Source organism: Sturnus vulgaris, chromosome Z, assembly GCF_052056855.1.
Source record: "Sturnus vulgaris isolate bStuVul1 chromosome Z, bStuVul1.hap1, whole genome shotgun sequence".
In the NCBI taxonomy this organism is placed as follows: Eukaryota; Metazoa; Chordata; class Aves; order Passeriformes; family Sturnidae; genus Sturnus; species Sturnus vulgaris.
In genome coordinates this window covers 18659027-18680228 of record NC_142283.1, presented here as the reverse complement: position 1 = coordinate 18680228, position 21202 = coordinate 18659027, and the positions used below count along the sequence as shown (strand labels likewise).

The window sequence follows — 21202 nt, the reverse complement described above, 5'->3', positions numbered from 1 at the left end:
AAACCAATCCACTTGAAATCCAGAAGGCATTCATTATCACCAGAACTGATCAACTTGTATATACAGTGTTTTTCTACATCATTCTGTCTTCACTGCTACCATCAGAATTAGAAATCTTTCAAAGTTGCAAAGAAAAAAAGTTTGAAGTTGAGAAACCATGTCTTCTGCTGGTATATAGTAAAAAAAGACATAGTTATGAGTTGAGGAATTCCAACCAATTTAATTATTATCATGTAATATAACTATGTAGTTTTTTTGTTACTAAGAAATTACAACAAACAGAAAATTCACCTCAACTCTTCTTCACACCCCTTATTTATTTGTAATAAATTCTTACATTTTTTACCAAATTTGGGAATTGCTTTTACTAATAGTATAACCAAGAGCGTCCTTAACATTTGTTGTTAGATATCCAAATGTTATTTAATATTCCAATCAAATAGTAGTGAGTTTAAAGTGAGTATTTTAAATATAATGGTTCTTCTGCTAAAAATTATCTTCTTAATATGTTGAAATAACAGCAATATTCACTAGAGTGCACATGGGGGAAACAATATCATGCAGACCATGGGATGGGAATACCAGTGAACTATGCCCCATGCGTGCTGTATGATCTTGCACAAATGATTTTCCTCAGTTTAACTCCCTTAAATTTTTCCTTTTTCTACCATTTTTTATATTCATATGGAGATATATTCATTAAAAGAAGAAGAAAAGTCTTGAAGCGCAGCAGCAAAGTGTTTTGGGACTGTCCCGTGGAGGCCACACGGTGTTTGCAGAGCTGAAAGCCCATCTCACTGTCTCCAGGACACTCCGGGCCCAGCTGACAGCGCTCACCGGGACCTTGCTCGCCACCTCCTTCCCGAGGCTGCATTTCCCCGTGCCCAGCCCGGGCTGAGGGCTGGCACTGAGCCGCAGCAGGGCAGGGAGCGCTGCCAGAGCGCGCTGAGCCAGGGCAGCGGGCACAGCCAGGGCGGCCTTGGCAAGGTAAAAGGACCACGGGCAAAATACCAACATTAAAGGAGTAGTTCCTGAAAGGTGAGGGCGCTCCACGTTTTCCTGCGAGCAGCTGCAGGGTCAGGAGCTAGCTCCAGGTGGATGCTGCTCCGTTGGAGGGAAGGGCATTTGGGAGAGCAGAGGGGTGTCCTCCCCCTGCCCCCAGGTTTCTGCAGTGCAGAGAACAGAGCACTGGACTGCAAGCACAGATGCAAGGCTGCTCAGCCCACGGTAAACCCGTGCCCGCCTGCTCGGCACTCGGAGTGAGGGAGGGCGAATCTGCGGGGCTACCGCACAGGCAGCGGCAACACCGCTGAAACCCAGCGCCCGAGGCTTCCACCTTCTGTAGCGACTGTTCAAATGCATTCTGCCCCTCATGACGAAAAAACCTTCCAAGAGGCAAACTGACCCTCCTGATACAGAAAAAACCCCATCACTTCAGTTCCCCTATTACACACTGGAGAGAAAAACAACAAAACAAACACTCGAGAGGAAGATGGCTGAACCATGATGCCCAGGGGTTCCTCCTGCAGGTACTTGAGAATATGGCTGAAAGTGGCAGCTCTACACACAGACACGATGGCTCACTTCCACGGAGGACACTGCAGGCACGAGGCTTACAGTCTGGGCATGCAGCTATGGCATTCAAGCCGTGCCTTGGTCATTGGGGCTGAGTGTCTCCAGGGAGAACGAAGGGAAAGCATGCCTGAAGAAGAAGCAAAGCACTACCACTTCCATCTGTGCAGGATGTCAACCCTGGAATAGCAGGTGGAATGGAAGACGTTACAGTTAAAAAGTGTTCAGACAGCCCTTGGGCCCTTTAGCCTGCTCATGCCTCAGTCATGCAGAAAGTCTGCAGCCCTGTGACACTGTGAACTGCAGTGAAATGAACCAATAACCACCACTATATTTATACACGGAATAGTCCATCTGCTCAGAGCTCACTTTGATTTCTGTTGAAGTCAGTAAAACCATTGTCTCAATTCCTCCAGCAGGTTCAGCCCTACCAGGTGATTTCCCCTTCTGCCATCAGCTCCCGGTGAAACCTGAAGCCCTCTCAGGGTGTTGCATAGAATTTCTGTGAGAGCCAAAGGGGGAAAGACAAGCCAAAGATGGAACTTGGTGGAAGATCTTCTAACCACAGTAAACAGGTGGTCAGCATGGCAAAGATAGGAGCAGGTCAGTCTTCATCAGGCAGCAGAGGGAGAATGAGGAAAAGTTACATATGCAGGGCATGGAGGCAAGAGCTGACCTCATAGTTATTGTGATATAAGAGAGGTACTGGGGGAGAGGATGAAGGAGAGGATAGGCGTGGCCAGATGAACAAGGACAGAGGATCCTACTGCAGGCTTTCTAATAAACAGGGAATCACAGAATCATTAGAGTTGGAAGGGCCCTTAGAGATTATCTACTCCAACCACCCTGTCAAGGCATGGTGACCTAGAGCAGATGACAGAGCCTCCATTGACAGCCTGTTTCAGTGCTCTGCCACCCTCAACATAAAGAAGTTATTTGTCGTGTTTCAGTGGAATTCTTGTGGTTTAGTTTACGGCCGCTGCTCCTTATTCTGTCTCTGGGCACCACCGAGAAAAGTCTGGCACCATGGTCTTGCCATCCACCTTAGAGATGTTTATATGCATTAAGGAGATCCCCTCTTGGTCATCTCTGGACTGAACAAGCCCAGCTCCCGCAGTCTGCCTTCAGAAATACTCCGGGCCCCGAATCTTCTTTGTGCTCCTTCACTTGACTGACTCCAGCAGCTCGTCTCTCTAGTCCTTAGGAGCCCTCAACTGGACACTGAACTCCCTAAGATGAGATGGAGGCAAAGCTCCAGTGATTTGAGTGCAAGTGGCAAGAGACCAAAGCAAAGTTTCACACACACGGCGGAGAACGGAAGGATGCGGAAAGCATTCCAGGTCCACCCTTCATCCCGCGTAGGCCTGTTTCCAGCCTCAGGTTAGCTCGCACCTAGGACCCCGGCTCCCGCGCTGTGCCGTGCCCACAGCCTCGGGCAGAGCGGCGATGCCCGGCGGGAGGAGCGGCCCCGGCCCCGGCCCCGGCCCCGGCCCCGCCCCGAGCGGCCGCGGCGGCTGCGCAGCGGAGCGGAGCGGCCCCGGGCGTGCCCCGGCCCGGCCCGGCCCTGTCCCGGCCCGGCCGCCCCCGCCGCCATGCTGCCCAACACCGGGTAAGGTGACCCCGCCGCGCCGGGACCGCGCTGCGCCGCCGCCCGCGGCCTCTCGGGGTGGGCGAGCTGCGGCCGGCGGCTTCTCTGGACACCCCTGGACACCCCTGGGCGCTGTCGCCCTGCGGGACTCGCGGCCGGCCCAGGGCGAGGGGTTGTAGCGGAGGACACGCGTGTCCCTGCGGGGCCGGGCCAGCCGAGGCAGCACCGGAGCCCTGGGACGAGCAGTTCGGGTCGTATAGGGAGCTTGAACGGGGCCTTTTGCAAGGGGAACGGTTTTTGGAGGAAATTACTGTAAATCAGTGTAAATTAGGCAGTTTATCAGTAATTTCATATGGAACATTTGTATTAAAGTATAATTACTTACTATTATTATTACTACTATTGTTGTTGGTATTGCTATTTTTGTTATTGTTGTGTAATATTAAGTCGTCTACTACTGTCTTACCTGGCAGTCAAATTTTCTTCCTGTATAGAATCTCAGTTTAGAGGTGTTTTCTGCTCTTTGGTGTTTCAGAGGCCAACACTGCTAACAGCTGGGAAGATAAGTTATTATTTATTCCTGTGTGTTATAAACAGGGTTATTATATCCTAACATCTGTGTAAGATATTAAAAGTATCCCTTTTAACACTGAAGGTCTTTATTGGCAGCCATCTATGGTGAGAAATGAACCAATCTTAATGTTTTTCAAGATTGTAGGGCTCAGATGTGAATTTGATGTTTTCTGTCTTATTAGTGGAATTCATCTCTGATGGAAGTGATGCAGATGTGACCTTCACAATACATACCATAAGAAATTTTAGCAGGGCAAATATGCTTTATAAACTTTAAACTATTGGGCTGCTAAGTGAATTAAGAAATAAATCCTTAGTCTTGTAAATGTGACTAACCAACCACCACCCTCTGAGCCTGACCAGCCAACCAGTTTTTTACCTGTCAGGCTGCACATGCATCCAGATCATAGTATCATGTCTTGAATATGAAGCAAAAGTATTATGGCAGTGTTGAAAGACTTGCATTCACCCACTCCACTGAGCAAAGGGCCTGCTTTTCCTACCAGTGTAGCAGAGGTCTGTGAGCTTTTGATGTCCTTCACAAGCTTCTGCTGCAGGTGAGCTTTGGTTTTTCCTGACACCACCACAATAATTTTGCCCTGGTAGTGTTTCTAATTCCTTCTTTGTGTCCTGTCTTTGTACCCACTCCCTGAATAACACTTTGCGTGGGAGATGAGTCACAAGTTCCCTGCACAGCCCTGCTAGTCTCCTGATACACCTTCTTGTTTTCCTGAGTAGACCACTCCAGCACCAGGCAGGGCATAAAGCCCCATCAGCTTTTCTCTGCTGTTTTCTTCTCCAGAGCTGCCTCCCATTGGACCCCATTTACGTCTTCCATGACTAAGGTGTATAATACTGACCTCATACTGATTGGTTGAAGGTAGACACTAGATTTTGGCCTTATTTCACTGAGTTTTACACTTTGACTATTGTATTCCAGAGTTGATGTGCATGTGCAGTTCACTGTGCATGTGACTGAACTCATGGCAGTATTTTTTGGTGGTTCACTGTTCTTTCTAGATATTTTTCTTCCTGTGCCTTTCTAGGAGCCTTAAGATTTTGTGGATAAAAGCTGTTTGAAATGCCATCTTCAGGACATGGTTGACTTTCTGGAATCCAGTAGATGCTTCATCTTGCTTCTTCAGGAGAAGAGGCATCCCCCTCTTTCTGCCCCATTCCAATTTTCTGCCTTTTGAAAGCAAGCATTCTCCTAGAGAGCATTTGAGAGATAGATGTGCTCAGATTAGAGGGGGAAAAAAACACATCTGAAACCACAGGGGGAGAAACAATACTAAGTTTGGGCCAGTCTGAAAAGAAACTAATCGAAGCTCAGAGTGGAACGTTTTGTAACATTTGTGATGTGAGGTTTGTGCAAGCAAAAGTGAAGTCACTGTTGCACCTGGTTTATATGAATTCTTCAGCTGAAGTTAAAAATCTGAACCTCCTGAGTTTTGCTAGAGTGTTACATAAAGCAACAGGAGCATTATGCAGAACACTGAAAGACACATTCCTTCATGTGCGAAACCTGTTGTTTAACAGGCTTTATCTTTGAATATGTTTGTGGAGTTGGTATTTCTGTTTTCAAAAATTCAGAAATATTCTGTTGCCAGGTATCCTTCTTAGGCTTTAAAAGTTGCTAGTGTCTCTAAGTTGATTGGACCTATTTATTTGGAGGACCCATTGGACTACACACAGTTATTGCGAAAGTGTTGAGTGTAGGAGATTTAAGAGAAAAATTGCCATTTCTGAAAATAAAGCTTTTGGCATTTGCATATAGCATTGTGGTTCCAGACTCGGTACTTTATACCACATTGAGATATCAGTCTTTTGTGTTTAGAGCAATGTTGTTAATAGATTACAGAGATCTGTGTAGGTGTGTTGTCTTCTTGGAAACTCGCATTTTGTTTTTAGAAATTACTCCTTTTCCATTGTTGCAGAACATAGCAGCTCCATTGTAAAACAGTATGTTGGATCTTTTTACAGAAAGAGAGAAATGTGTGAGTGGCCTGTGTAACCTTCTTTATGGTGTTTGCAAATTTCGAGTCTGGTCTTACACCAGTGATACTTTCTGTAGCAGTACCCATCCTTTTTGTGTTCTCCAGGCTGTTTTCTTAGTAAAAGGATGAAGGCATTTTTCTGGTTGGGAGGCTGTGCTAATTGCATTTACCCTTAGAGCCTGGTAAAATAAATAATTAACAGCTTCTTCTTTATTCTCCTCCTTTTTTACTATCCACTTCCCCCTTCACCTTTAGGAAACTGGCAGGATGCACTCTCTTCATCACAGGTGCAAGCCGGGGCATTGGCAAGGCCATTGCTTTGAAAGCTGCCAAGGATGGTGCCAACATTGTGATAGCTGCCAAGACAGCTGAGCCTCATCCTACTCTTCCAGGGACTATCTACACTGCTGCAGAAGAAAGTAAGTTGTAACAAAGGAAGGTGCTGGGCTGGGTGTATACCCTTAATTACCGTACCTGAGTGGAAAAATGCATAGACTCTTAGTTACAGTTCACCTTTACTGAAATAAGCTTAGTGGTTTTCCTCCCTCCCAGGAATATTGTAATGTTACTGTAATGAAGATGGGTGTGTGTATATAAATGAAAAAATGCTATGCTACTTGAGATGTGTGAAATGAATATTTGCAGTGTTAAGATTTGGTTTTGGCTTCCCTGTTCCTCATACAACGAGTTAAAATGTCACAATTTGAGTGTGTGATTTTCACTGCTGTCTTGAAGCATGTCGTTGCCCGAGAGATTGTCAGAAGGTTCATATTAGTTGTCCCATATGAGAGCAAATTTTTAAATGTTAAATTTTTTAATTGTGCAGTTGAAGCAGCTGGAGGAAAGGCTTTGCCATGCATTGTTAATGTGAGGGAAGAACAGCAAATCATTAATGCTGTGGAGAAAGCTGTGAAGACTTTTGGAGGTAAGTTAAGGTGTGGGGGAAGGCAGGTGTTAACAGGCAGATTGTTCAAACAAAAAGAAAAAAGAACTGCCTGCCTTACTCATGGGGTTGTTTTTTTCCATTAAATGCTAATGTGAAATGGCTTACTTTAAAACCAGGGATTGATATTTTGGTGAATAATGCTAGCGCCATCTCTTTGACGGGCACTTTGGAAACAGCAACGAAGAAGGTCAATCTTATGATGGATGTCAATGTACGAGGAACCTATCTTACGTAAGTGCTGAGAGAAGGAAGCAAAGCAATTGTAATAGAATGTATGATGTTATTTCAATTTTTCTGAGAAATTCCGTAGCTGTCATCTTGCTGCCCTAGAATCTGAGTGCAGATATTCTGCATGTGCTCACACGAAATTGCTCCATTATTGGTCAACTGATTTCAATTAATATTTCCAAGAATTATTTGCAAATTGGAGTAAACAGAAACCTTATTACTGTGGTCATTAAATGTTCACAAGCTCCTCCATGCATATAGGAAGAAAAAAGTAATTTGTTTCAAATGAAGCTCCAGCTTGGCTATGTTAAATGCTGATGCTCTTTCATTTCAAGCAAAATGTCTAAATTTTTGCATACATCAAGTCAAAATCTTACTTGTCAGTTTTCTGCTCATAAGCTTCTTTCTCATGTTTAGAAACATTGTATAACTCACTATACTTCAAAGGGAGATGTTAGAGATGTAACTTAATGATCTAAGGTGTTCTCCACCTGCTTTCTGCTTATCAATTCTATTATTTATTTAAATAAACATACCAAGATTTGATTTCACAATTCCCAGGGTCCTTATTTTGCACATATTTGGAGGTGGATTTAGCAGGTTGAATCATTGTTACATTAGCAGGATGTCATTTAAAGCACTGTCTTAAAATGAAGACTTTGATTTTCACAGGGTTTATTAAAAAAAGCCCGTAGGATGATGGAGATTCTCTAAATTTGGATGTTCTTTGGTGTGATCAGAGCGTTTTGTATCAAAGTATTACCACAGAATTATAGAATAGTTTGGATTAGAAGGTGCCTTTAAAGGTCATCTAGTCCAGTCCTCTGATCTCCTTGTCATTCTCCTTTGTGCAGGTCAGTCTGGTTGCCAGCTCTTTAGAAATTGCTGAATGGATTCAACTGTATTGCTGTGGCAGGTTCAGTCTTCTCCTCCCTGCCCAGTAGCAGCAGTGATTTTCTTGATGTTACATGTAGCTATTCCAAATTAATGGGGAATTCTTAAAGTGTATTTTTGGTCCTATTCTGCCTTGAAAAGATTAAAAATCAGATTCTGTTTGCTGCAAGTGGAAGAGCATAAGAAAAATCAGTATCGCTCAAGGGAATGGTCTTTGTCATTGCTTTTGTAATTCTCATTGAGAAAACCTAGTGGAGCATTTTTGTCCTTTCTTCTCCTTGCTTTGTATGTTGATTCTGATTCTAAGTTGCAGAGACCTACTTTCAGTTTAATGTTCAGAAAATTACAATAGCTTAAAAAAAAGGTGTGGATTTTTTGTCTGTGTAGAGATGGTGTTAGGGAGGATGCCCCATCTTACAGAGTATACCCGTTGACATAGAATCGTGGAATTGTTAAATAATGGAATGGATTGGGCTGGAGGAGAGCTTAAAACATTGTCTGCTTCCAAGCTGCCACCACAAGCAGAGACATCTCCCATAGACCAAGTTGCTCAGAGCCCATCCAGCCTGGCCTTGAATACCTCAATGGGTGGGGAATCTACAATTTCTTAGGCAACCTCTTCCAGTGCCTTACTACTCTCAGAATAAAAAATTTCTTCCTAATATCTAATCTTAACCCACCCTCTTTCAATTTAAAGCAATCCTCCCGCTTGTTCTCTCACTCCATGCCCTTGTGGAAAGTCCCTCCCCCACCTTCTTGTAGCCCCTTTAGGTACTGGAAAGCTGCAGTAAGGTGACTCCAGAGCTTGCTCTTCTCCAAACAGAATAACTCTCAGCCTGTCCTTGCAGGAGAGCTGTTCCATCCCTCTAGTCGACTTAGTGACCTCCTCTGGAGTTACTTCAAAAGTCCAGTGTCCTTCCTTTGGGGATCCCAAAGCTGGATGCAGTGTTCCAGAGCAGAACAGAGGGGCAGAATCCCCTCCCTCCCCTGCTGTCCACACTGCTTTGGATGCAGCCCAGGACACGTTTGGCTTTCTGGGCTGGGTCATGTGCAGCCTCTCACCCACCAGCACCCCCAGTCCTGCTCACAGGGCTGCTCTCAATCCATTCATCCCCCAGCCTGTGTTGATACTGGGAGTGTCCTGAGCCACGAGCAGCACCTTGAACATGGTCTTGTTAAACCTCGTGAGGGTCCCATGGGCTCACTTCTCAAACTTGTCCAGATCCCTCTGGATGGCATCCTGACCTTCAGGTTTGTCAACAGCACCACTCGGTTTGGGATCATCTGCAAATTTGATCCCTTTGTCTGTGGCATTGACGGAGACATGGGTAGCACTGTTCCCAATACCAACCTGTGATGGACACCACTTGTCACTGATGCCTATGAGGACTTTGAGCCATTGACCACTACCCTCTGGATGCCACTGTCCAACCAGTTCCTTACCCACTGAACAGTCTGCCCATCAAATCTTCTCTCCCCAAGCTAAACAGAAGGATGTTATGAGTAACCTTCTCTAAAACTGTACAGACTAAATGACACTTGTAGTGCTACCCTTGTCCGCTGGTGTAGTTCTTCCATCATAGAAAGCCATTTGGTTGATCATCTGGTTGCCCTTAGTGAAGATCCTCTGACTGTCCCATATCACCTCCCTGTCCTAGGATCACCTCCTGATTCTAGGAGTATCTGTTTCATGATCTTCCCAGGCACAGAGGCAAGGCTGACAGGTTGGTAGTTCCCAGGGTTCTCCTGTCCACCCTTTTTAAACATTGGTATGTTTTCCTTTTTCCAGACACTTGAATCCACAGTTTTTCAAATATGAAGAGTGGCTTGGCAACTACATCAGCCTATTCCCTCAAGACTATGAGATGCATGTCATCAGGCCCTATGGACATGTGTATGCTCAGGCTCCTCAGATGATCAGAAACTTGATCGTCAGTTAAAGTGGGAAGCACTTTTCTCCCCTAATCCCCGTCTTGCTGTCCAACCCCTTAAGAGGTGTGGGAAGAGAAGTTGCCATTGAAGACTGAGGCAAAAAAAGTTGTCCCTCAGCCTTCTTGTCATTAGTTGTCACCAGTTTTCCAGCCTTGCTTATCCTGGGGTATGTGTGTGTATACTTCCTTTGCTTTTCTTTTCTGACTGACAAATCTGTAGAAGCCCTTCTTGTTATTCTTTGCATCCCTTGTAGAGTTCAGCTCCAGCTTCACTTCGACTTTCCTCACTCCAAACCTACACAACAAGTCTGTGTCTGTATGTTCTTCCTAGGATACGTTTCCCTGCTTCCCCTCGCTATGCGTTTGTTTCTTGTCTTTTAGTTTGACCAGCAGTTCTTGTACTCATCCATGCCAGTCTCTTGCCTTCCTTGCCAATTTCTTGTGCCATTGGATCACTAGCTCCTGTGCTCTGTGGAAGGTGTCCTTAAAGATCTTCCAGTTCTGTTATGCTCCCGTGTTTCTGAGGGCAGCATTGCAAGGGTTCCTATTGACTAACTCCTTGAAGAACTGGAATTTTGCTCTTCTGAAGCTCGGGGCCCTGACTTTGCTCTTTGCCTGACCCATTTCCCGCCAAACTGTGAACTCTACCAGTGTGTGATCACTGCAGTCCAGGCTGTCTTCCATCATGGAGTCCCTGATTAGTTCACTTAGGTTTGTGACCTTCAGGTCTAGTATGGCATCCCTTCTGGTAGGTTATTACCTGGATTAAGGAGTTATGCTCCATACATTGCAGAAATATCCTGGATTGCCTACACCTTGCTCTGCTACTTTTTCCAGCACACACTGGGGTGGCTCAAGTTTCCCAACAGGACAATAGCCTGTGAGTGTGATCCTTCCTATAGCTGGAGCAATAAGGTCTCATCAATAGGCTACCCTTGGTCAGGGACCTGTAGTGCAGCCACAGGGTTCCCTTTGTTGCCTCAGTCTCTGTTTCTTACCCACAGGCTTTTACCTGCTCATTGTTTCTCTTCTTCAGTTCACAGGTTGTTCTTCAGAGATGGCTCATCACACTCAATCCACTTCTTCGTGTAGAGGGCAACCCCTCCATCTCTCTTACCTCCCATGTCCTTTCTGAGCAGGATATAGCCATCAATGGCTGCAGTCAGGTCGTGGGATTTATCCCACCAAGTTTCAATAATGGCAGCTAAGTTTCTTGTTTCCTATGCATTAAGAAATTGAGGCATCTGTTAGTGAACCTGCCACTGAAAAGCATTGAGACCCTAGGACAGTTCAGGAGGTGGTAAAGTATTTATACTTTACTACTATGGTGATTTTGTTATTGAAGGTGTTGAAGTCGTTCTCTTTGTGGCTGAGAGTATGCATGAGTCCTGTTGGAATTTGTGAATAGTTGGTCACATATTCCAACATGGTGGAATATGTCATCATATTTGGTGGTGTTTTCCCCTGTGAAGCTTGATTAAAAATTCTCAAGCAGAAATCAAATACAAACATGTACTCTAGTGCTAAAACTGAAGTCAAAAGACAGTTTCTGTAAAGTAAAAGTTCCAATTTACAGAGGTGTGTAAATTCAAAGTAGAATTCTCTTAGAAGACAGTAGATTCTCAGTTTTCTTTGGAATATTTGTGATAACATTCTGGTATGCACTGTTCTCTCTTCAGTATGATTTTAAAGAAGAAATAGGTATGGGATCAGACGGGATTATTTTTATGACTAAATGATGCTCTGCACCGTTAATTTAGGTTGTTGCCTTAGAGTGTTTTGTTGCCCCTACCAGAACTATTATAAGGAGATTATGGCTTCTGTGTATCTGGAAAATTAGCTTTAGTCAAAGCTGATGCACTGGCTGGAGAATGTTGTCTAATTCACAGGAATGAATACTAGGCCTATATAAGTAATCTGTGGCAGATACATTTTTGTTGTTCTTTGCTTCTGTTGATACGAGAAGAGGCTTTGTCTTGGGCTGTTGTGAAGATACTGGTCTACTAGTATTGTTTTTGCTGTAATTTTAGGTGTTCCATAAAATAAGAGGCGACTGATACATCTGAATCTGTCTTTCAGGTCTAAAGCATGCCTTCCCCACTTGAGGAAGAGTAAGAACCCCCATATCTTGAACCTTAGCCCACCTATGAATCTGAATCCCATGTGGTTCAAAAATCATTGTGGTGAGTAGCAATCAGAGCCTTTGTTGCTATTTTGTGAGAAACATGTAAGTACCTGGTGAAGTGTGCAGTAGTGCCAGTGCAGAATGCCAGATCTTGTATCTTTAGCACTACATATAGACTGGCACTAATGGTTCCTCAAAGCATTTTGTACCTGACCTACAAGAAATTGTTTTGTGGGAAATTGTAGGGCAGATTTCAAGGCACCATCCATTCTTTTTCTTTTCAGGGTAGGTCTGTGCTTTTCTATGGGAATTGTTAGGATTACATATTTTCTGCTCCAAATATATACTAAAACCCAAAATTAATTTTCTTACTGATTCAGTTTCATTATATTTTTACTATGGATAAAGCTCAACGTTGTCTTTTAGTATGGAAATTATGAGGTGGGAAAAGAACTCTATGTTATCTTGAAGTTAGTGTTGGTCATTTTAAAACTGTAGAAAAAAATTTCTGTTAGGATACTTGTCATGTTAAACTCCAGCAAGTTCCAGTTCTTTTTTTCCCAAGAAAGTTTCCCTTCTTAAAGTACATGGGTGACAAGGATATAGAATTCCTGTCCCCCACTTTTTTTGGTCTATCAGATACTAGTTTGGTCCTTAACAGCTAATATGCCTTAGGCATCTTAAGAAAAATTGATCACTCTTGTCAGTGTGCTGTGTATAAAAAGCATGACAAAATCACCATGCAGCTGGGCTTCGGGTTTACTTTTGGCAGAGCATGTGTACCTTTCGTTTAGTTTGTAGTGAAAAGATGACAGTTAGTATCTGATGGAGATGGCAGGTAGAAGGGAGAGATTTTGACTCTAGGAAAGTACTGTTTTTTCTGAAAATCCGGAATTTTCTTTGTGAACCAATTATCTGTTTTATCTTACTTTCATAATTAAAATTAGATATTACATAGAGTGTAAACTTATTTGTTTTTTTACTTCTTGTCTTAGCTTATACCATTTCTAAATATGGGATGTCCATGTGTGTCTTGGGAATGGCAGAAGAATTTAGAGGAGAAGTTGCTGTCAATGCTTTATGGCCTAAAACAGGTATTTTTTTTTAATATTGCTGAAATACTGACTTTCTGTATTTTGTTTGCTAAAGCTTATTTTATTTGACACTGAATACACTATACTTCAGACTTCTTCTGGAATAGGTCAAGTGACTAAGCAGTTCTTTTATATATTATTTTTTCATCCTGCACGGGTTCTGATTTTCATTGCTAGTTTTCACTAGACTATTGCCAATTTGATCTAAACTCATCTTCAGCTAGTTAGAAACCACACGGTTGGTTGAAGCATGTCTGTAGTGTTCGGGTTGCCTGTTCTTTTTCTGATGCACCCTATGTTTTGGTTTGGACAGAATCACAGAAATAATTGTGTGCTTTAATGAGTGGATATTGAACATCTGTGTATGTACTACTATTTAGAATTCCTTGCTAGTTAAACTGCGAGAGCTTACTGGCAAGATAGATACTTCTGTACATGCAGAAATAATTTTTAAAAGGCCTTTTCCTAGAAATTTTGGCACAGTGCAATTCTGTGAAGAGTTTTTCACAGAACCATCTGATTGCAAATTACAAGAAATTAAAGAGCTCTCTGGAAGAAAAATAGCTCAATGCTTCTATGTTGTATTAGCTTCAATTTCTTTTGTGTGGGTCAGTGAGGATAAGGGCTGCTGTTTGAGGTTTGGCCAGCTGTTTGCCAAGGAGGCCAGTCTCTTTTCGCCACGTATATCTAGGGGCAGAAATGATACTAGGTGTTAAAATCAATACCAGACAGAGAATAATCCTGCCCTTTAGTGGTGTAACCCCAGTCATTGTGTTAGAAAACATTACTACAGTGTTTATTTCCTTAACGAGTGCAAGGAGGGAAGAAGGAAGAGGAGATAAAAGTATGAACCGAGGTCGTCTTCTGAGGATGGTGCTCCAGTTTTGGAAGTCTTTGTACACAGACACTTTTCAGTATTTTCCTGTTAGGATTTGCAGGCCCCTTTTAACCTTTAGTGGGAACTGGAGGTCTCTGATCTATTTTCTCTAAAGTAAGAAATGTGAGAAAAACTCAACTATTTCAGAAAAAATCAGTAAAATTCCTCAGCTTGAATACAGTAGGTGATCAACAGTTAAACAGTTGGCTTTTTCATTGGTCTGGATGCTTGCATCTTAAGTGCTTCCAGTAAATGGATGCCTCATAGTTCTACTCACTCTGTGAATTCTACCCACAGAAATATTTTGGTAAGGGATTGACTTTTAAAATTATAATTATATTGTTCATGATAATTATATCATCACAAAACTTGTACTATTTTGAAGACTATAAGGTCTTCATCTGTGGTGTACTGAAGGCAACTACATGCATAACTTAAGAATATGGATTACCTTGTGGTGAAGTCAAAGTTGACCTTTTAGGTTTCAAATGTGTGTTGTATTGTTTTATTTCTGAGGCAGTTAAATGAAATGTGCACTTGTCTCCACATACTTGCTTCTTGAGTGCCCCAGGAAAACCTCAAAAATATATGTCCTGATATGTGGGAAAGGATTTGTGAATCTGTCTCAAAACTTGGGGGTAGAGTGTTGAGTATTAAACAGCAGATGGAAAAAACTAATGAAGCAGAATATATGAGGGAAAAACAGTAAGGTGGCCAGTGTCAAAAGATGCACAGACAGCCTTTCCATGGAGTAGGATGAAAAAAAAATGCGGCCGATACATCAGCCTGGAAGAACAAATCACAGACATAGACAGCAGTGTGCCACAATGTTATTAGCAACCATGGGAGAAACATAAAGAAGACCAGTGGAGTGGCACAGAATAGAATTGCTTAATAAAAGAATCAGAAGCCTAGGAGATGTGGATTTTATTCTTATGTCTAACACAGCCTTTCTGAGAAATACTGAACAAGTAATGTGAGGTTTTGTTATTTGGTTTCTCATTAACTTAGGAGAAACACCTTAGAAGTTCATGGGAGTTATCAAAAGACTAAAATAAACCATCAAAACTTTAAGTGTGATAATCACCAAAGATTATTCCTCTTTATAACTGATGTGTCATACATTCACTTTGAGGAAAACTGTTGTCCTGTTAGGTTTTCATGTCCTGAACAACTGGTGGAAACTTGTGGGTTGATAAATACATATGTGAATATGTAATACATGTGAATGTCGTAAAATGTTGTGGCCTTTTTGATTCCTGTGATTGTTTAATGAATTTTTACTGTTGCTTGTAAATAATTATTTGTTAGTTGGTAGTATTTCACAGCTTCTGTTTTCCTAGAGTTTCCTTTTGTCTGAAAGAAAGATACATTTTGTTTACTTGTGAAAGAAATGAGAATTCCATGTCATCAGTGTTAAACCTTTGTTCTCTTACCTTCCAAACTTTCTAGCCATACATACAGCTGCTATGGATATGCTGGGAGGAGCTGGAATAGAAAAACAGTGCAGGAAAACGGACATCCTGGCAGATGCTGCATATTGCATTTTGACAAAACCAAAAACTTTCACTGGGAACTTTGTTATTGATGAAGTTCTGCTGAGAGAAGAAGGAGTTAAGGATTTTGATGTTTATGCAATTGCACCAGGTAAAAGAGATCTTTAAAGGTGAGAAGTAAGTTCAAGAAGGAGGGAAGGATATATGGAGAATATTAATACAGTTTTGTTTCCCGAGGTTCTTAAATTAGTTTATAAAAAATGTTGCTTTGCCTCAGCTTGGAGAACGTGCCTTACTGGAAAGCCCATATGGATCCATTGAGAGTTTAGTAATTAAATGCCTGTTAAATAGAATTTAGAAATTCTTTAATGAAAAGAATGCCTACCTGCACTGTAGATGTATATATTACTATTTAACAGCTCAGGAGATAGATTTTTATGTTTTTCTTCTCTGATATTCTTCCCTGTAACCTTAGACGCATTCAAGATCAGATTTTAAATGAACTAAACTCTAAACATGTTATTTCAGGATATATTTTTCCTTCAAATTAACTTACAAACTGAGATATAGTACTACTTGACTGTAGTTTCAGGTGAAATGGATTTCTACTGTGCACATCCCATTTACTTGGATTTATTATTACATTTTTCCTCCCTCTTAGGTCACTCTCTGATGCCTGACTTCTTCTTAGATGTTGAAATTGACACTACGGCTATGAAGCAAAAAAGACATGGTAGGAAAAGCACTGTGTGTTTAAGTCCATAATTTCCCTAATTAATTTCATTTTGCACTAATGAATGCCCTCTTTCTTTCTTTTTTCCCCTATAAATTTGGACTCCTCTCAAGCTTTTTAACAAAAACCCTTTTCTCATTTGGAGAGTAAGATTTATGGAAGTGACTATGTAGTTAAAACTGGGAAAAAATCATACCTCCTGCAGGACTTTCATGGTCAGTAAAGTCAGTGCATTATTTTGAAGAATTTTTTTTTATCATCTGAGTTGTGGTAGTAAGGAGGTCGCAGGTGTAAGTACTGCTGGAAAAGGAAATTATACTGCAAACAGCATATTTTGCAGGAATATCTCCTTTGCTTTGCTCATTTATACAAAAGAATAAACATAAAGCCTCCAAAGCTTCTTACAGGAAACATGCACAATTTACACTATTAAAGTAACTCTTGGATGAAATGTAGAATTTTTTTTTAGAAATTTGTTGCTTTTGCTTTTTCAGAATTTTATTCTAAGTTGAAAGGCAAGTAAGAATGTTGAACTGCTTTTATAGGAGCATCAAAACAGGGATAAGGCCAGGGCAGAGGAGGCAAACTTGGAAGTCTTCCTTTCTGTGGGAAATGCTCCCTAGTGTGAGCAGTCGCACTAGGACCATCCTACCTGGGACAGGTGGTGTTGGTTCCTTGGGCTCCCAGTGCAGGTTATTTTGTGGGTACTCACAGAACAGACCTGAGTATTTTTTGATACTGAAGATACCTAAGAGACTTTGAACAGCATTTTAAGAGGCTGTTCAAGTTGATTTGCTTTGTAAATTGCAAAAGCTTTCCTTTATTGTTAAATGTGCATGTTCATTGTGGTGAAGTAAACCACTGATCAAAGCAGTAAATTGATTTCCACCCTAGAAGCCTTTGCAGGATAATTTATGAAAATAGTCATGTTTTTTACAAGATAGACAAGACAGAAGTATTTTGGGATGAAAGTGATGGCTATTAAAGGAACTGTTTTTTTCTTTTTAATGTTGGCAGGAGTAGTGTATAGATTGCATTAGAAAACTGTTGTGTGAGCATCTGTAAACAGTCAGAATTAGAATTTTACTGGGATTATATTTTCACTTTTCTTTTGATCAATCAAAAGTCGAAATTTATTGCAGAATTTATGTTCAGATTGCAGGGTGGAGAAAGCATCCTTTATCAGTGTTCAGTCTGAAATGGTAAAACAATAATTTTCCCTACTTTGAAGCTTAAATCTTTTCAAATGGAGTTCTCTGTATATGTTTCTACATTCATTTTTAAAGTGGTTTGCATTTGAAAGAGAAAAATAAACCTTTCTCATAGGTGCTTCCCAAGAGGAGAAGAAATTGAGCGGATCCCAGCAGGAAGGAGCCGATGGAGCCAAGATTCAGACAGAATCTGCTGCAGCCAAGCCATCGGGTCCTGTTGCAGAGACATTCCGAGTTATTCAAGGGGCAATGACTGAAGAGTATGTGAGAAATACTCAGGGCGTCTTCCAGTTTGAGCTGTCTGGTAAGCCCCTCGCTTGTGCAGCCCAGCCTAGCAAAAGGCACTGGGTGTTTTCAAACAAAAACACTTTGGAAGCTGCTCAAGCTGCGCTGCTGCCCCACACAGGGCTGGTGTGGCCCCAGACAGACAGGGCTGGTGTGGCCACGGACAGACAGGTCTCGTTTGCCACAGTCAGGGCGCTCTCAGGGGCACAGGAGAAGCGCCAGCTGCCAGCAGCTCAGTGAGCCAAGAGCAGCCTCTGGGCTCTCCTGCCCATGGCCCCAGCACGTGGTGCCTGGGGTGTCACAGGGGACAAGGGGTGACTCCTTGCAGAGCACTTGCTGGCGTGTGGACTGCCACGGAGCTGCTGCGAGCACACCGAGGGGCAAGGGAGAGGGAGGGCCCAGCACTCTTTGCTGCCTTGTCACCTCATTTCACTCTGTCCAGGTGATGGTGGAGGCACTTGGTACATTGACCTGAAGACCAAGGGTGGGAGCGCTGGCTTCGGAAAGCCTCCTGTGGCAGCTGATGTGGTTATGAGCATGTCAAGCGCCGACTTTGTGAAAATGTTCACAGGTGAGGGACAAAGGCCTTTGTCAAGGGACGCACGTCCCGGGGCCCAGAAAAGCCTCTGCTCTGGGGGAGTAGAGCGGCTTCTGGCCTTGTGATGTGGGATTGGAGGAACTTCCAGCATTTTGTGGCTCAAGGGAAAGCGCAGGCAAGAGCCGCTTGGATTTTTCTGTACTCCTGTGTCCTGAGAACAGGAAGAGTACCAAAGGTTACATTGCTTTTATTAACCAAGTACTGACATTTTAGCAGCTAGTGTATCTTCAGAAAGAATCCAGTCAATGTGTTGGACTTGTGCTCTGCACATGTCTGAGCAGTGTTTCCTAAATGTCCACTGCTTTTACCAGGAGCATTTAGTAGCCATATAGATGCTAAGGTTTCACTGTGGTGGCGTTACGTTTTCCTGTGCAAAGGTTTTTTCCAATTGGTTTGATATTCTGATGGTTCTGTTTCTTCTTTTTAGGTAAATTAAAGCCAACTCTCGCCTTCATGTCTGGAAAATTAACGATTAAAGGAAACATGGCACTAGCAATAAAGCTCGAGAAGATGCTTTCGCAGCTTAGTTCTAAACTGTGAGGGGAAACCCATAGTAGCACAACAGTGGCCTTTCATATATAACTGCAATGCTGTTTAAAATTTTTAGTCCTTGTTTTTCTGATGCAGTATGAGAAATACTGATAAAATGTGAGATTTTTATAGAATAACTCAGTCTCATTAAGAAGGTGTCCATGATTAAACTAATTCCTTCTCAAGAATACACTTAGGTTCCAGGTGTTTTCTTTATTTCTGCTCCTCTGGATTAATGTAGGACATTTGAAGGGACTTTTTTCCCACACAGTTGATTGTGTTCATATCCCATAGAAAGGGTGGGTAGAGCAGATGTCACCCTGCAGATCAGTGCTAGAAGTGCTATGCCTGATTTACTAAGCTATCTTAGAAGTAATGTAAATAGTTTAACAGAGCTTCAGTTACACCTGGTAAATTAATATATCAATTTTTTCTTTCCTTTCATGAGTTTATTACCTACGTGTGCTCTCATACCTCTGCATTGCACTGAGTTTGGCTGCACAGCCATACTGAGTGATAAGCAGGTTTTCTTCTTATGCAAAGGTACACTCGCACACATGCATGCTCATGTGCTTTCTCTCTTCCCCTACCCTCCTACATCCCTGCAGCCAGTCATTTCCCTTTCCTTCCATTTGGCTGGTAAAGATTTAAGCTCACTGGTAAAATGATGCATGCCTTCACTTTGTAAGTGCCCGAGTGCACACATGGGGTGCTGCTTCATGTGACAGCATCTGCAAAGCCAAATGGACCAACCTCTTAAAATGGTGGCCAAAAAAACTGCCCAGAATCTGGATCATTAGCTCTTCTGAGCAAGCTGAGAAGGTTGCAAGACTCAGGATTTATTTCTTAATTAACTTAGAAGTCCAAAAGTTTGCAACTTTTTGAAGCCTGTGCTTGTTTAAAACTGCTTGTGACCTGCATTGAGAAGGTCACATCTGTATTGTTTTATCACAGTTCACAGAATCACAGAATGGGTCAGTTTGGAAGGGACCACATTGGGTCATCTGGTCCAAGCAGCACTGTCCTAAAGCACATTGCACATAATTGAGTCCAGATGGTTCTTGAATATCTCCAGTGAGGGAGTCCATGCCATCTCTATGGGCAGCCTGTTCCAGTGTGCAGTCAACTGCACAGTAAAAAAGTTCTTCCTTATAATTTGAGTGGAAATTCCTGTTCATCAGTTTTGCCCATTGCCTCTTGGGCTATTGCTTGGTATACTGAAAAGAGCCTGGATCCATACTTTTGGCAGCCTCCCTTCAGATACTTGCAGATATTAATGAGGTAAGGCAGTTGAATTCTGGTATAAAACTAATTCAGCTCTGCCCTGCAATCTCTGGAATCTTGAAAAACAGTAAGATAGGTTTCTTTCTCACCAGGCACAAGGGTCTGGGGTGCTGAAGGAGGGAGATGACTTATCCTGTGTTATGGCAGCACAGCCAAGGGTGGCTCTAGCCAGGGGGCAGTGCCAGTAGGCTGTGAAGTGACCACTCCCAGTCCAGCCCACACACTGGACTGGGCTCCACGGCTCTGCTCAGCTCGGCCAGCAGCCTGAGGCTCCATGAGGTTTGTGTGCCCTAACCACCTACCAGTGCTACCAGTCCCAGAGGCTGTGCCCAAAAGATTCAGACTTCACTGGGCAGCGTCTGCTTGCCATCCCCATTGTGGTGTCTGAGGTGGTCACCACTCAGTCCCTGACAGCTGGACTGCTGACTCCAGATTACTGTCAGTCTTCTCAGATCTGGCAGCTGAAGAATAGCAGGAGTGCTGTCATGTGCATGGAAGCAAAGGCTGTACGTGGGATTGGAGGGAAAAATCCGGCACTGGAAACCAGAATCCTCTGGAGGAGATCAAACATCTTAAGTGATGGTGATAATGCATACATACTGCTGGTTGCTGTCAAGAAATCCAGTGCTCTGCTCTCTGCACTGCAGAAACCTGGGGGCAGGGGGAGGACACCCCTCTGCTCTCCCAAATGCCCTTCCCTCCAACGGAGCAGCATCCACCTGGAGCTAGCTCCTGACCCCGCAGCTGCTCGCAGGAAAACGTGGAGCGCCCTCACCTTTCAGGAACTACTCCTTTAATGTTGGTATTTTGCCCGTGGTCCTTTTACCTTGCCAAGGCCGCCCTGGCTGTGCCCGCTGCCCTGGCTCAGCGCGCTCTGGCAGCGCTCCCTGCCCTGCTGCGGCTCAGTGCCAGCCCTCAGCCCGGGCTGGGCACGGGGAAATGCAGCCTCGGGAAGGAGGTGGCGAGCAAGGTCCCGGTGAGCACTGTCAGCTGGGCCCGGAGTGTCCTGGAGACAGTGAGATGGGCTTTCAGCTCTGCAAACACCGTGTGGCCTCCACGGGACAGTCCCAACATGCTTGCAGGTCTCTTTGAGTAGTGTGTAACCTGTGTATTTACATGCTTCCTCTAACTCAGTTCCATTAACTCTCATGGGAAAATCTTGATTACCTGTCCAACGTTTAGAAATGTGTCTTTGAGGAATGCAAGATTTGGCTGAATCTTCCTATCATCTTGCCATTG

At 43.1% G+C, this 21202-nt stretch overlaps 1 protein-coding gene across 2 annotated transcripts; it reads left to right on the top strand.

Moving 5' to 3' along the window:
- The first annotated feature begins 3096 nt into the window (after positions 1 to 3096).
- HSDL2 (hydroxysteroid dehydrogenase like 2) lies at positions 3097 to 18869 on the top strand. Of its 2 annotated transcripts, none has more exons than XM_014889222.2 (11): positions 3097 to 3181; positions 5986 to 6149; positions 6557 to 6655; positions 6793 to 6907; positions 11809 to 11912; positions 12850 to 12948; positions 15278 to 15472; positions 15983 to 16054; positions 17381 to 17569; positions 17993 to 18121; positions 18576 to 18869. In XM_014889222.2, exons 1-11 carry the CDS (start codon positions 3165 to 3167, stop codon positions 18686 to 18688), a joined length of 1296 nt encoding a protein of 431 aa, XP_014744708.2. In that variant the 5' UTR covers positions 3097 to 3164; the 3' UTR covers positions 18689 to 18869. The 2 variants fall into 2 exon arrangements, with proteins under 2 accessions (XP_014744708.2, XP_088012770.1); XM_088156644.1 differs by having other exon boundaries at positions 3180 to 4290.
- Positions 18870 to 21202: the final 2333 nt, after the last annotated feature.

Coding starts and splice junctions, on each gene's coding strand:
- HSDL2 (XM_088156644.1), top strand. CDS start 4,175: ATGGCAGTGTTGAAAGACTTGCATTCACCCACTCCACTGAGCAAAGGG. Junction 6,656..6,792: donor AGCTGTGAAGACTTTTGGAG/GTAAGTTAAGGT, acceptor CTTTAAAACCAG/GGATTGATATTTTGGTGAAT. Junction 11,913..12,849: donor GTGGTTCAAAAATCATTGTG/GTGAGTAGCAAT, acceptor TTCTTGTCTTAG/CTTATACCATTTCTAAATAT.